Here is a 15,346-nt window from a genome sequence, read left to right as displayed (position 1 = left end):
TGTTCTGTGTTGTTGGCAGTATGAGTGCATATCATTTACAGGTGTTTCATGCTTTTTCTTCCAGATCTCTGCCTGCCACCACAATGATGGGACTCTGATCTACCTGAAGCTCTGTGGTCAGGACAAGGATGGCGCTACGCTGAAACCATGAATGCATCTCATGCTTGTACTGCCCTTCTAGAAAGATCAGAATCGGACAACTCCCCCTCCAAGCTTCTGGCAGCCGTTCATATTTCCTGGAAGTTACACTGAGATCTGGATTCTAGAGAAAAAGATTCTATTTTCGGTCCAGGATCGACCGAGAGGCTTCTTGAAATTACCATATTCTCCCCTCTTATAGTCTCCCCCTATTCTTCATTCCTATCCTCCAAGTCCCAGAGGCACCAACTGATGGAGAGACAAAGGAGAGAGTCAGGATAAGAATTAGAGCATCTGGGAGATCAGGAAAAAAAAAAGCAAAAACTGCTGATTCGTTAGGAAAATTAGAGTGGGCCCCCCCGAGGCTTACTCAGTGAGCTGCATATCTTTGTTACATAGAAAGATAATTGTTTACATCTGAAATCTGTTGGCCAAAGCAAAGTCTCACCTCTGTGCTTCAGTCAGACTCATCAGGCATCCATCAGAGAAGGGGACGTCTTCAGTATGACGAGGGTGCTGAGATTCCTGTGTTGGCCTCTGTGGCTGCTGGCCTTCCTCAGCCTGCTCACTCGGGTGAGGATGCTGGAGTTCGGTGGGGCGCCCGGCCAGTGGGCACGCTACGGACGCTGGGAAGCTGGATCAGTGGGTGAGTTGAGCTTCAGCCTCAAGACCAACATCAGCAAAGCTTTAGTACTCTACCTGGACGATGGTGGCAACTGTGACTTCTTGGAGCTGCTGATCGCTGGCGGGCGCCTCCAGCTGCGCTTCGCCATCCACTGTGCTGAGCCCGCCACTTTGCATATGGAGACACGGGTGAACGATGACCGCTGGCACATGGTTTTACTCACCCGCAATTTCCGTGAGACCCTTCTGATGGTGGATGGGGAGACCAAAGTGGCCGAGGTGAAGTCCAAGAGGAAGGAGATGGCGGTGGTCAGCGATCTGTTTGTAGGTGGGATCCCACCTGACGTTCGCCTCTCTGCACTGACGTCGAGCACGGTGAAGTACGAGCCCCCGTTCCAGGGATTGATCTCCAACCTGAAGGTGGGAGAGATGCCTCCTACTTTGCTAAATAGCCAAGGCATTCAGAGCGACCTGGAGTACCTCTGCACCAAACAGAACCCGTGCTTCAATGGAGGATTCTGCTCGATTCAGTACGGGGAGGTTCACTGTGACTGCACCCACACCCGCTTCAAGGGGAAGTACTGCAAGGAAGGTAAGCAGCCGACACGATTTCCTCACTCTGGCCGGGTTTATGCAGTCACTGTAAGGATACGCTCCTCATTGGGCCGATGAAACCAACCTTCTCTAGATGGAGATAGCCTCTGTTTGATAGGCATGTTGGAGGTTAGCCTCTAACTTCCCTCAAAACACTCCTGTCTTTCACCTTTCCAAGGCTTTTGTCGTGAGGTCAAAAGTGACCAACAGCTGTGGCAGAAAGACGGTGTCGAAAATGTCAATGTTCAGTCTTTTGTCAAGTTTCCTGGGCTGAAAGATTGAGTTGTTGTGTGAGTCATACGTGAGATTTAGACATGGCAAAGAAGCAACTTTGAATGTGACTGAGATTTTGTTTTGTTTTTTATCCCCGACATCAAAAGAGCCGAACATTGCGGCAGAGGATTTGAAATGTCTCACTTTCTTTCCCAGCCTATTGTCTCCGGCCTGCACCTCGCTCCTGCCTTCATTTGCTCTTGCAGTATGCTCCTGTGCTGTCAGCTCATGTCAAACTCGGTTCTGTTTTAAACCTTGGGCTTCCTTCTTCACTGACACATCCCATTTCCATATCTATGTTTTTCCTTCACGTTCATCCATCTCTCTCTCTCTCTCTGTCTGTTCATCCTGCTGCATTCCCACCGCCTGCCTCCTACCAGTCAAGGCTATCTGGGCTTTCCATCTCTCTTCGCCTCCCTCCCCCACTCTCCCGAGTTCACTCCCTTACTCCACTTATCTCTTTCACCTTTACCCACTGTCAGCACTTCCTGCCTCCTCTCCTCCTGCACTTACTGCCCTCCGCTCTCTCTTTCATTCCATCTGCATCTCCACACTTTGCTTATGAATTTTTATTCCCTTTGCTGCCGTCAGAAATCGCTTGCTCTGTCGAGATCATTTGTAATGTGGCAAAACCATTTTAACCTACATGTCTTCTGTTGATATCATCTATTGATATTGCATTGAACCATCCACAATAATCAGTAGGCTCCGTTCCATCTACCTTGTCCTGTGTGATGAAATGACTTGTAATTACTGAATCTGAGGTTTTGCCTGCAGTTACGTCCTAATTGTTTGAAGTGTTTCATTTTTGTGGCGTTCAGAGATAAGCTGTGACAGAAAAGAAGAAATCAACCACAACAAAATATTTTCTTCAAATATATTTATCTGCGTATTGCTTTTGACAGATCTGAAATAATAAGAATAAAATCAGCAGGAGTCCAGTGTTTAGATCAAAGCCCTAAATGGTTTTGATGTCCAGCTTTCGTTCGCAGCTCAGGAGTTTGTGGTACTGCGTCTTTTTTTGCTCTCTGAAGATGCCGGACGAGCAAAACCCTTCATTTCTTGTTTAGAAAGAGCACTGAAAACGATGTCATCGCTGGACAACCATGTGCGTGTCTGTCTCCGTCTTTCTTCCTGTCCTTGTTGCCTTAATTCTTCAAGCTCGTTCTGGTTCTCTCTCTCCCTGGGCTCCGTGTCAGATTGCTGTGTGGTTGCTGGAAGCAGATACTGCTGCTTGGCTCTTGGCTAAATTGAGAGCAGAATACCAATGCAGTGCTACAGTGACTGCAGGAAACATTTGTCCTTTTGAAATAGAGAGAGGGAAAGAGAGAAGGAGTGGGGGTGCCATGGAGATGGAGGTGAGGAGGAGAGAAAGAACAAGAGGAGAGGAGAGAAAGCAATGGCTGATCAGAAATAAAAGGAGGACTAGAAAGAGAAAGACACCGTGGAGATATTAACTTGCTCTGTGTTAATATATTTTCAGAGATGTTCTTTGGTCTGAGGATTGTAAATTAGGTCATTATGGCAGACTGCCAGTGCAGTGGTGTATTTATTCCTTTTACCTCGCTGGGAATGTAAAGGTCTCTCTCTCCCTCTTTAGTTAGTTTTAAGGCACTCTGGATATCCGAACTAACAAATTCCTGCCTGGCTGTGTTAGCTCTGGAGGTGGAAGGGCCGGCGTCATGGGAACGCTTACTCTGAAAGGTCTTCTGCCTGCTCACTTCAGTGAGGAAGGGAGTTTTTAATAATTGAGATATGGCACTTGCAGTATATTCATGCGTCTCGTTCTAGATGATGTATGATTTGCTAGCTGCTCATCCAAGAGGACGCTCTCCTCCTGAAGGCTGTAATTATAACCCATATTGAAGGGGACTCATTCCCCTAATACACAAATTTGCTCAAAAGCAAGACACTAAAAATAGGAGTACAAATCTATGCTGTGATCAGCACCCTGTGGACGATGATCCCCATATGCGAATATTTCTCGATGCCGTTAAAAGTCTCTTGAGCAGCACTGAAGTCGTCCTTCAACAGACAACAGCGGGGTTAACGAGCTCCACTGATATTCCTCAGACGTATATTTCTGAGGATTTCTCCACAGATAAAACACTGGTTAGATAGCGGTACAGTTAAGGGTTTGATGCCCGCTAGTCACCACACATGCGTCACCATTTGCAGGGATCAGGGAAATTCTTGGTTTTCTCTCCCACTGTTTTTACTGATAGCTGCTGCGCTACAATCACGAATACAAGACTTTGGGGGGGGGGGGGGGGGGCTGCCTTTGAAGTACCATTAGAGAATTCCAAAAGAGAATGGAGTCTGACACTAAGAAGTTGCTTTCAAGTCAGCCTGAAGCAGAGATGGAAGGAGAGAAAGCAAAACTTCAATAATCTGATCTGATTGTGTGAAAAAGCTGCGCACGTTCCTGCTTTGACAGCCTTCAATGCACTCTGGACGAAGAATGGAAATAAAAGCTACTGGTCACCAGGGTCTGATTGATCACACACAGTGTCAGTCTGGAAAGGAATCACTAAAGTCTGGAAATTGAAGATGACACCAGTTGTTTGGTAATTGTTTCTGCCCCCCCAGCGTCTTTCTCCTCCTGTTGCATTCATCTGAATATTAGTGATGTCACTCAGCTGTTGCCTGCAGGTAGTGCTGCGCTGGGAGTCATCCCCGCTCCCTGACTGATGCTACTGAATCCCTGCTAGCACGCCCACCTTCCGTTCAGAGGGTTCAGGGCTCAAGTCCGGCAGCGGTCGGTGCGGGCGCAGCTCAGGTTAGCGCTGCCACTGACGGGTTCCAGTATTTACACCGTCAGCCTCGTCTGAGCAGAGGCAGAGGCCTGTTGCAGTCTGTTCAGTTGAATAACGTGAAGCTTCAAAAGTATCAACTCCGTCACCAGACAATGCGTCTGATCTGACAGGAAATAAATACCCCTGCTGCGTGGTACTTCTACTAGGTACCATCACAAGCCCAGCATCAGCGTGGGGGTGCGTCTTCCCTGCTGCCCTGTGTTTGGATGTAAGCGCAGCAGGCTGAGGAGCCTAATTAAACCTGCTATCACGGGCTGCTGGTTGTTGACCCCGGCTTTGTTTTCTGCTGTGATATTTGTACATACATTTACTCCTGAAATTATGAACCTACTCAGGTTCGTAATTTACAGTAGAATGAACTGTAAGTGTTTAACAGCTGGAGGTCTCAGGACCAGTTTGGCTTCACACCCAGAATGTAAATATTGAACCTATTGATCTCTGACCATTTCACTTCACTATCAATCTGCAAATCACTTTTTTTCAAGGTCGGACGGTGAACATTTTCAGTCCTGGCGAAAGATTTAATGAATATCTTATTTTGCTGTTGAAGGTAGCTGGCCGTGGACGGTTCTGTCTTCTATCTTCAGTCGATTATCTGTAGTTTTCATTTTCAAAATTGATTTTCATGCAGTTTTTGGGGAGATGATCAGCAGCCAGTTTCCTTTTAAGATGTAAGAAAAAAATATTCATCCTCGGCCAAATCAGGAACACACGGTCGGTGTGTGTTTCTTCTTGACAGCTTTGACGTGAAATGTGATCCGTGTGTGTCAAAGGAAACTGCTGTCCATCCATATTTGCTGCCTCTGTGTGGCAGCGGAAGAAACACCACCTCACTATTTACCCAGAGAAAGGAAAAGGTTGATGCAGCAGCTCTTTTCTGTTTGGCAGCACCGTATAGAGACGTGTTTGAAAACAGCTGCTTAGCTCATTACGGCGCACGCTCTCCAATTCACTTTCATCATCACTTTTTATTATATATGGTGGAATAAAGCAGAAGGCCGGGTCCCTGCAGAGCCCTGCAGTTAACTGGTCTAGATCTTGTGTGTTAGGGGGCGGCCTCCCTCAAAGGCAAGAAGCCGTGACCTGGGGGGGGGGCGGTGGGTCTAACTGCAGACTGATTTAGAATCAGAGAGCTGAGGCGCCACTTTCAAACACACACTGTCCTTTTTATGGCCTGAGGAGACATTTTAACACACTCTTCCGTGAGCAGATGCTATTTCCCCGACAGGCAGGTGGGTAATCTAGGTTTATCAGCTGTTGTAATTCATGAACAATAAGAGCTCTCTTAAAGCCACAACACATGAACGTGGCCTTTATACTCAGCAGCCCGACATCCAGGGTTAGAAATTAGCTGCTGAATCGTCTCGTTCTAGCCGCCACGGCGGCAGTGACAAAGTGGCGCATGTCCTGTATCTGCATTAATGAGGAGTGTTAACATTAACATTAAACTGCTGCTGAACAACAGTTAAAAGGATCCCCTCGGGGTCGGTGGCCCCGTCCCCCTTCCCCTCACTCTTCTGCTCACACAGAGGTTCGCTGTCATCGTGTTAGCATAACTGTGGATTATTAAAACAATAAAATGAAGCATAATCTTTATGTGGGGGTCAGTTTTGATATTTGTGGAGCCACTATGAATAATTCAGTCTAGAGAACTGCGTTCCACTGCAGGCCGTACCAATAACCTTGGGGGGGGGGGGGGGGGTTGCAAGGGAAGTGGAAGAAGCTCTAAAATGTGCTTCTTTCCGCTTTGCATCTCTTCTTTTACAAGAAACACCGAGCTCATTTAGAGCAGCAGCAGTGGGAACAGAACGATTGCTTTGTACTATTACACTGCAAGTGTGTGTGTGTGTGTGTGTGTGTGTGTGTGTGTGTGTATAAAAGAGAGAGAATATTAGTACTGACCTCAAGGGTTTGAATACTTCATGAAATAAAACACCGATGTCAATTTTCTAGTCCTTGTTCATAACAAGAAATACAAATGTACATGAATGAATAAGTACAAATTAAGTGGCTGGTAAATGTTTGGATCCACCAGCCACCGCAGCAGCTGGACAGTTGATTAAGTTAATTCCCAATCCTGTCAACATCATTTTTAACGAATGTTTGATTTTTTTTCTGAATACTACGTTCATTCAAAGACAGATGTGTTCCACATATCTAATTCTTCTCGCCTCTTAGAGCACCACTGAGTCTTAGATATTAAATTAATCCAAGTATTGCATTCTTTTTAGTGTTCATTTTTATTTCAGTTTTTAACATTTACATTATTACATGTCAAAAACTTGCATTTGGGGAGGCGGGACTGTGATTTTTGCGAGTATCTAATGGTGTGACATTGACGGAACGGTTCCGGGCTAAAGGAACACGCGAATCATACATCATGGTGATAATTGTGACCCACAGGCAACCACAGAGGGGGGGAGTGAATTGTGGGTGCAGTGAATTGTGGGTTGGAGTGTGTGATGGTGTGGTTAGAGAGGGACCTCATTGCCAGATAATTGAACTCCAAATTAACTTGGCCTGTATACATAAATAAGTATGGAGCTAATGAGGGGGCTGCACCCTGCAAGACCGCCTGAAGAGCTTCCTTATCAGCAACGCACTGGGCTGTGATGATGGAGGCTGACAGTGTTCAAGACTTTGTGCCCACACAAACCAACTCTGCTGATAAAGTCTAATGAAGCCCTCCATGCCTGCAGTCTGCATGGCTGTGCTGAGAGCTGCGACTCACCGTTGATCACATTTGCCGCCGCCGCTCCTCAGACTTGGACTGTAACCGTCGCTATCGTTCCAGCGCAACCTTCCTCTTGGTCAGTGTGAGCAATCCCCCGCTTTCAGTGTGTTCGCTGCTGCCCTCCAGCCACACGTGCTACAGTATGGACATATTTTGCTTTGGCTAACTGCTTGAAGAGAGAGAGTCGAAAGGGAAATATCAGTACTATTGAAAGAGGGTCGAGGTGGTTTTTGTCGACAGTTGGTGTCTCAGTGGGTCGCCTCAAACAAACATGAGCTGATTACATGTTGAATAATTACTGGAAAACAAAGCTCAAAAGTGTATGACTCTACACCTTCAATGAAGAGCAGCCCTTTTTTCATATTTTGGACCATACGTGCAGTAGTTTCCTTCTGAGCTGGCTCAGGCCTGCATGGAAGGACCATGGACCCCTGGACTGCGTCCTTTTCAAGGCCCCCTGCCACACCACCCTCCCCCAGCCAACCTGTGGGCTTGTTGTTAGCACCTAAAGAAGCTTCACTGTGAAGCTAAGTACCTGCCTATGAAACGGAGCCTCCCGCTGCCCCTTTCCTTGTTTAATGTCGTGAAATTTTGGGGGGGCTTCACCCTCTTGCTTCTCTTCATGGTTACAAATGTAGCTTCTGACTCTGAAACACATTTCTGCTAAAGCCACAGAACTACATGGAAACAAAGAACTATAAATACAGTACAAATGACTGCAACAAGCAGAGGGATTTCACAATTTCAGCACTTGTGGGTGGTAGCAACACACACACACACACACACACACACACACACACACACACACACACACACACACACGATGCTGCAGTCTGAGATTTAACCTGTTATCTGTATACAAATGGAAGAAGAAGAATTCGGTTGCTGACCGAACCGTGTTCAGTGAATTATCAAAATATTTACCACCAAGCCAGTTCCTGGTAATTCTGGCACTTTAATCAATCATGCATCCATGTGATGATTTTTGTGTCATGGTTTTGCTGTCAATGAAATTTTTTATCATGGGGATCAAAGTACTGGCTATCAAAAAAGTGCTTTAAAAACTCATCACATTACTTCCTGGCCTCATCTCACTTCCTTAAACTTCTCTTCTTCTGGTTTTGGCTACCCATCACCCACTCATTCATTTTCTCTTTTTGCTGGCTGAGCAATCCCACGTTCAAAGGACACATGCTCCTGGGCTTCCATTCTCCTGTTGACAGATTTCCAGACTTCTCGAACTGACAGCAAAGCAAAAATACAGTATTTAGACATGGATGCCCGGTATTCCGACACCGCTCCTATATCATTCTCTCTTGCCATGCTGTCTTCCTCTCATGGAAGCTAAGTAATTGTTTCTTTATCAGCCTTTTTGTTTTTTCCCCAGAATCTGGCTTTAAGAAAAGAGGGGAATAGCTCCAGTTGATATCCCTCCATCCATCCCTCCATCATCCCTCCATGTTCCCCCTCTTCTCCTGTTCAGGGTGGTGGGGGTGGAGCCTATCCCAGCAGCCTTCCCCCTGGACAGGTCACCAGTCCATGGCAGGGCCAACACATAGAGACAGACAACCATTGGCTCTCCCAGCCACGCCTACGGTCAATTTAGAGTCTGGATTAACCTGGTCCCTCTTGATGTCTTTGGACTGTGGAGGAAGCTGGAGTACCAGAGAGAACCCAGCAGGAACAGGGAGAACATGGAGACTCACACAGAAAGACCCCGTGCTGCAGCCGGGGCTCCACCCACAACCTTCTTGCTGGGGGGCCACAGTGAGGACCACTGCACCACCGTGCCGCCCCTCCAGTTGATCGACTTCCTTAAATCCTCAATCCCCTAATTCCTCCTCTCTTCTCTGCACCGGGTGAATACCACAGTATAATACAGATTGCTGTTCCTCATGGCAGCGTGAAGCAAGAATCAGTGGATTTAGAGTGAGGTTAAGCGCGCTCCAAACAGTCTCATTGGTGTCATGCAATGTGCTCGTGGATGTAACGCAGGGTGGGTACAGTCAAGTCAGCAGCTGCCAAGGAGGGTGTCATGTGATGTGTCCACCCCATCACCCTCTCCTCTTTAGTCAGGTGAGTCTTTCCCTGGCTGGAAGGTCCCTGCCGGCGTGATCGTCTGTCGTATGCAATTAAATCTCACTCTTTACCCCTGCTGTCAGTCAGTGAGGTGAAGAGTGAGCGAGAGCTTTCCCTCTCTCTCTCTCTCTCTCTCTCTCTCTCTCTCTCTCACACACACACACACGCCATTTGCTATTCATGCCGGTTCTAGCTGAGCTGGGGGCATTGCGAGGGGTCCCAAAACATAGCAGTGTAACATAAGTTTAGCATATTGATTTGCCTGGCATGGATTTTTTATTATAATAGGTGGGAATGCTGATGCCTGTCATCCCAACCCTCTGCAGGAGCGCGTTGGTTTCCTGATGCAAATCAATGAGGAATCCTCGGATGGCTTGTTTGAGATGTGAGAATGCAGCTTCAGTATGTAGATCTGCTCACATTAATGGCTTTAAATTTCATCTGCTAATAATAGATGAGGATATCGACGTGCTTCTCATTGCAATACATGCATTTAACACATTACTGGAAAACATTAGATGGCAACAACAAGGCAGATCAATAGTGGATCACCTGACGGCTTGTTTTAAGTGTCAGAATGCCGCATCAGTATCAAAATGTCAATGACTTTAAATTTCATATAGGCTTTGGAGTATCTGGTACAAAGTCTGTATTGATTTTTTTTTTTTTTTTTTCCTGGAACCCTCTGGGTTTACTTGTGTGTGCTGTTATTTAACAGACAGGTGGCTCCCCATAGGCTTTACCTACCAGAAAAGGTGGATTATCAGCTGCAGTGTCAGACATTTTCTATTTCAATATCTGCTCTTGTGCTCTGCCGTTTGAGAGCTGACTGAGTGTTTCCCCTCTATAGAGAAATGTTTACTGCTGCAACTTTTTAATTAAAGTTATTCGGGGGCTTTTAGATAAAACTGAGATTCTCTTCTGTATCTTCTCTATGGTAAGAATGAGGATTAAGATTAATTTTGCTAATTGTTCTAATCAATGAAATGTTTTCATTGCGTGATGAAGTGATGCAATTATATCACATTGTAGCAGGAATTGTAAGTGCCTTGCTAAATACCAGAGCCATTCATGGTATTCTAGCCTTAAAGTAGGTTTTTATTTGATTGGAGCTCAAACTCTGCTGTAATTAAAACCAATATAGCTGCACCCTTCAAGAAGAACCCCTACTTTTTGGGGAAATATGCTTACGGTCCATCCAGAGCCAGTCAAGAAGATGGGTACTCTCAGGAGAGGGTCCGTCCAGAGACCAGCTAGTTAGCTTAGCACAATGGATGGATAAAGGTTCATAACTCAGTCAGAAGAAATCAAATGCACTCTGTTCCAACAGTTTGCCTGCGTCGATGGAACAGGGGCCCAGCAAAACCTTCATTTCGGAGGCACAGTTTGAATTTAGTTTGTCTACTTCTTCAACCAGACACAAAGAGATAATTTCCTTTAAAAAAAAACAACAACACGTAGATGACGAAGTAGTTCCAGCTCAGTCGGCGATTCCGGAATTACAATGTTTTTATCACTTTGGATGTTTTCATTTCAAATTTGATCTGCAAACCTTTTCATGACAAAATGTGGTTCACTAACCTGCCCATCCACGTCCATTCACTGTGCTCAGCCACTAAAAGTAGCAGGTCTGAGCTCCCTGACGCACAGAGAGGAGAGAAGGGTATCTGTCAGGCTCTGGGGGAACAAGCAAACAAACACATTTCCTAAAATGTTGCTCCTTCAATCACACATCTCTCTGAAAAGGGTATGAGACGTTACAACGCTGTACAGTTCAACAGACAATTGACATATTTATTTTCAAGAAAGGCCCTCAAGAGGCTACCTTCAGAAGTCATATTCTTGTATGCACTGTATTATATTCACTCCATTGTACCCTTAGGAGGAGAAGTTGCAACATGTTTGCCTCTGATAATGTTCTTAAACATTTTATTAGAACACTGGAATAATCAAAGAAGCACGAGCAATCCCTCTCCGTCCTGCTGCCACTTTTACAGCGTAGGCAGCAGTATATGTTCAAGCTACATAGAATATTCATGGTGTCTTGCTTTTATTCTTTTATTATCAGCGTGTTGCACCTCTGGCATCATTTTTATATGGTAGTGTCCCCATTCACATTTCATATTTCAGCACTGGGATGAATGATTACACGCAGCTATTAATCTGGAGCCGAGTCGTCGATCACTGGCGAGAATGGATGACTCATTTACAAACCAGGCCACTTTGTTTCATAAGCTAACAAGCTAACTTTGTTTGAGGGGTTGCCATAGTTCTGAGGACATTACATCATTCAGCTCTCTCACTCGCATAGTGTTAGCATGAAGCCAGATTGTGGCATTTTGCAGCTTCTCTGTGAGCTGCGTGGTCAGTGACTGCACCGTCCCCCTGAGTCTTCAGGAGGCTCAACAATGCATCGTTACTTTTGCCCTCACAAGAGTTCTCCGTCGCAGGAGCAACTCAACTTAGGTGCCATCAAGGCTGATTTCTGGTGGCATTCATTATTACTTGGTAGATCTCCTGTGACTTGGGCTTGATCTCTGACATTTATTTATTTATTTCGCCTTCCAAATAGACGGGACCACCTATTGAGTTAATAAAGTGCCTGTGACATCAAATTACAAGGAAATGAGGTCTGATTGCTGATGTGCCTGCTGCTGTTATGCCGTCACTCAAATTGCAAGCTGTTTGTGCTCGTGGCTTATCAGCGCTCTCCCGCCTCGCTGCTGAGTGAGACCGAGGATCACATTTCTGGTTTATTTATTTATTTTGCAAATACTTCCAATTTTATTTGAGTTTTTTTTTTAAAAATATGACAGCCATGCGAGAGTATTACAAGGGAAGCAAGTGGTTTGGGGAGAAATTGCATCATGATTCACTTCCTGTTCTTACTGACTGCAAAGTTTCCCTCAGTTTTCGCTCTGTGCTGAGCAGTGTGTTGGTGATGAGCGTCAGGTCCTCACCCAGCCAAGTGACTGATGGAGGTCAGAGCAGTTAAACTCACATAACATGGGTTTGAGTAGCTGAGGTAAACCTGTGCTAGTTTAGTGGAAGCGCTGCACCGGAGGATGACCTCAGCACGCGGAGGGATAGAAAGAGAGGCGGCCGCTGTTTGAAATCAACATGGCGGTGGTCGTGACAAAGTCACCCGATGCCATGTGAATGCTCTCATGTCTGCGGTGGGTTGCCAGGTGGGCTGTCTGCCAGGGAAAGTGAAATGGTTTTAGGAGCAAACTGTGAGTAGTGGGGGGGTCAGTGCATAGTGGTGCCAGCCTGTAGATTGTGTGTCTGTGGGGAAGCGTAGTTGATGCAGGGCCTCTGTGGAGAGGCTTTCATGGTCTCCCTGTGTCTCACCGGTAGGTTCACAGATGGAAATATCAACATAAGAGGGGCAACAAATAGGATTGCAGCGTTTGGGTGGTGCGGCGTGCGATGGTGCACTGTGTGACAGCATGACGTGTCATCAAAGTTGACCCTCCTGGGGTTCTACGCGATGATGCAACATCGCCTCCACCGACAAACGTAAGCGTGCTACCTGTGATTTGCGGATAACATCCATTTGGTAACACTTTACCATCTTCAACCGTTAGTAAATGCTGAATGAAAGCATAATTAACCCTTTAGTCACATTCAATCACAAATTTTGCCACCATACAATTTAGTTTTGATATGAGATGGTATCACACATCCACTGAACACAATCTACATCCCACTGAAAGCATCAGCAATTCTAGCTGGACAATTTCATGTCCAGTGAAGATACACTTGGGTGCTAACATTGTGCGTTGCATGTGATTGCTGGCCGCTAAAGCAGCGTGCTGATGTCGACTGACGTGTCGCCGTCCCCTACTGTTCACTCCTGTGTCTTCCAGGGTGACCAGAAAACAAATGTCCATGACTGCTTAGCACCGCGTTGTGGTGGTGAAACAATAAATGTTAAAACTATGTCACAACACCACATAAAGGATGCCAGAATAAATGAATCATCGTGGTGTTGTTGGCGTTTTCAGCCCTGATGAGGGGGAGGACGGATGGATGATGGATGGAGGACCCAGAGACTCGGCATCATTGCAGCTTCCCCACAGGAAGTGCCACATTGTATCTCAGTGTGTGGAAGGAAGTTTCACATTTTCCTCCCTTTTTACAGCAACTATTTTTTCCATGGATCCGTCATCATCAACACAATGTGATAATTTGATGCACAAAAACAGACTGAAATGTTTATTTTAATTGTTCAGTCTTCTCTGGCTTTTGGTGCAGTCTTTGCAATATAAAACATTTATTCACTGCCTCAGCGAAAGGACTTAATCACACATTTCCATAAACACACAAACACATTGACACACATCCTCTGGCGTCACTCTTCACAAACTGAGCGGGGAAGGAAAATATTGACTCATATTCTTCTCATTAAATGGCATTTTGACTGTCGGAGGCTGAAAAGGACATATAGTACACTAATTGCAAATGGTAGAATGCCAGGAGCAGTGTGAGCTGGAGATAATGGTCACCCTTTATCTTCTGCTCCTCGAGGGGAGAGCTTGTGTAGGCCTATTGCCAAAGGATAAGTTTGGCTGAAGGGTGGAGTCAGATTGGAGGTCATCCCGGATGTTAGGAATTACACGATTCCAGTGTAAAGGCAGAAAACATAGTTCATAAGAAAAAAGGGTTAATCTTGTTATGCCAGGAGATCATGCCAAGTTTTTACAATGGACACGGCTTCTAGCCCCAGCTTCTCTGCCAGCTGTTGTTTGTGTTCCACTAAGCCATGCAGTTTTTTTTAAATTTTTTTAAAAAAGGTCTTTTCAGCTCCGAGTTATACGAAAATACAATGGTTGTTGTTCAGCTATGGATTAAATTATCCATCATGGCTGCAAAGTCATGCAAAGTCACCACTGTTGGTAAAATGGGAAATATTGGAGAATTCAACTGTGCAGCTGCGACTTACCTCATGAATACTCAGCAAGACAGTCGAGAGATCGGCTATAAAGAAATCACAGCCCCAAAGAGAACGTTCACATGTCTGATCAGGCTTAAAAATGCTATTACTCTATTGTTCTCCCTGGTTTAACTTGACCTTTCACATCTGGTTTATTACACACTGATGCCCCCCCCCCCCCTCCTTACTAGAGAATAATACCGACTCTTTTTTTATTGTGATGGAAAGGCAGCGCTGGCTTTAGTGCGGTTTCATTTCCTCTGCGCTTAGAGCTTCTATAGGCCCAAGTCCTGACAGTGACTGTACGTGAAAGCAATCACCGGGAACGACCATTACTTTGCCGGGTGATTGAATACCGATAAATCGGGCCCACTTATTCCCTTCAAACACAGAACGCTGGATAGACTCCAGACCAGAGTGGATTATCTTCCCTGGTGGATTTATGGCAACATGATCCTGCGTCAGGACGCGGAGCTTCCATCAAATAAACAAAGTTGATAGAGAAGTATTCAGAACAATTGTTTTGTTTTGTGCTTGCGTAAGCACAGTTTGAACAATGCAACTATGTGCATTGAAAATAGGTATGCAAAATAGAGCCTAAAATATAAGTTTTTAGATTATCTTGAAATGTGGGTCCCCCTCTTCTTATGGCTCGCAGTGGTTTGGTCCAACCCTCCCTGCCCAATCAAACATTAGCAGAGCTTGGTTTGAGTGGAAGTCGTGACTGTCGGAGCGCTTTGGTGGTGATGGCTGACTTCCCGCTGGCGAGTGCTTTGCTGAGGTTAAAAGAACAGTGACCGTGCTGCGCTGTAGGTGGTCCCCTCAGGCGTCGCGGCTGCACCTCCGATCGCGTTGCGATCCGTCAGGCAGGAGGTCAGCTCTTTGGTTAGGAGCTCGCTGATGGGTCAACCCTTTTTTCAAGCAGGTTTTGTTTTGTTAGAAATCTCAGATTTGACACTGTCAGGACACTTGGTTGAGTTAGAAAGGGAATATCATGAGATGGTAACAGCAAAGCTCAGTCGTGAGGTGAGCGGCCAGATTGTTAACCCTTTAATTATTCAGTGTCGTTGAAGAGGAATTATCATGTCTGCTCAACACAGGTACTTCCATTTTATGGCACTTTTATTCCCAAACATTATGGTTTTCAACGTT

The 15,346-nt window shown here is 45.7% G+C and overlaps 1 protein-coding gene across 8 annotated transcripts in view; it reads left to right on the top strand.

Annotated features, from left to right (window-relative positions):
* The window catches only part of nrxn2b (neurexin 2b), a 659,388-nt gene that overhangs the window by 82,296 nt on the left and 561,746 nt on the right, over nucleotides 1–15,346 (top strand). For all 8 annotated transcript variants that reach the window (XM_086197055.1, XM_086197054.1, XM_086197049.1 and 5 more), the window contains exon 2: nucleotides 65–1,354. In XM_086197055.1, coding sequence (XP_086053181.1) covers nucleotides 643–1,354 — 712 coding nt within the window. In that variant the 5' untranslated portion in view covers nucleotides 65–642. The remainder of the gene's footprint in view (nucleotides 1–64; nucleotides 1,355–15,346) is intronic.

This window comes from Aulostomus chinensis, chromosome 24 (genome assembly GCF_037954235.1).
Source record: "Aulostomus chinensis isolate RoL2024-O1b breed Wild chromosome 24, RoL_Achi_v1.0, whole genome shotgun sequence".
NCBI lineage: Eukaryota > Metazoa > Chordata > Actinopteri > Syngnathiformes > Aulostomidae > Aulostomus > Aulostomus chinensis.
The sequence above is the reverse complement of the archived record's forward strand: the minus strand, read 5'-3'. Positions and strand labels throughout refer to the sequence as shown.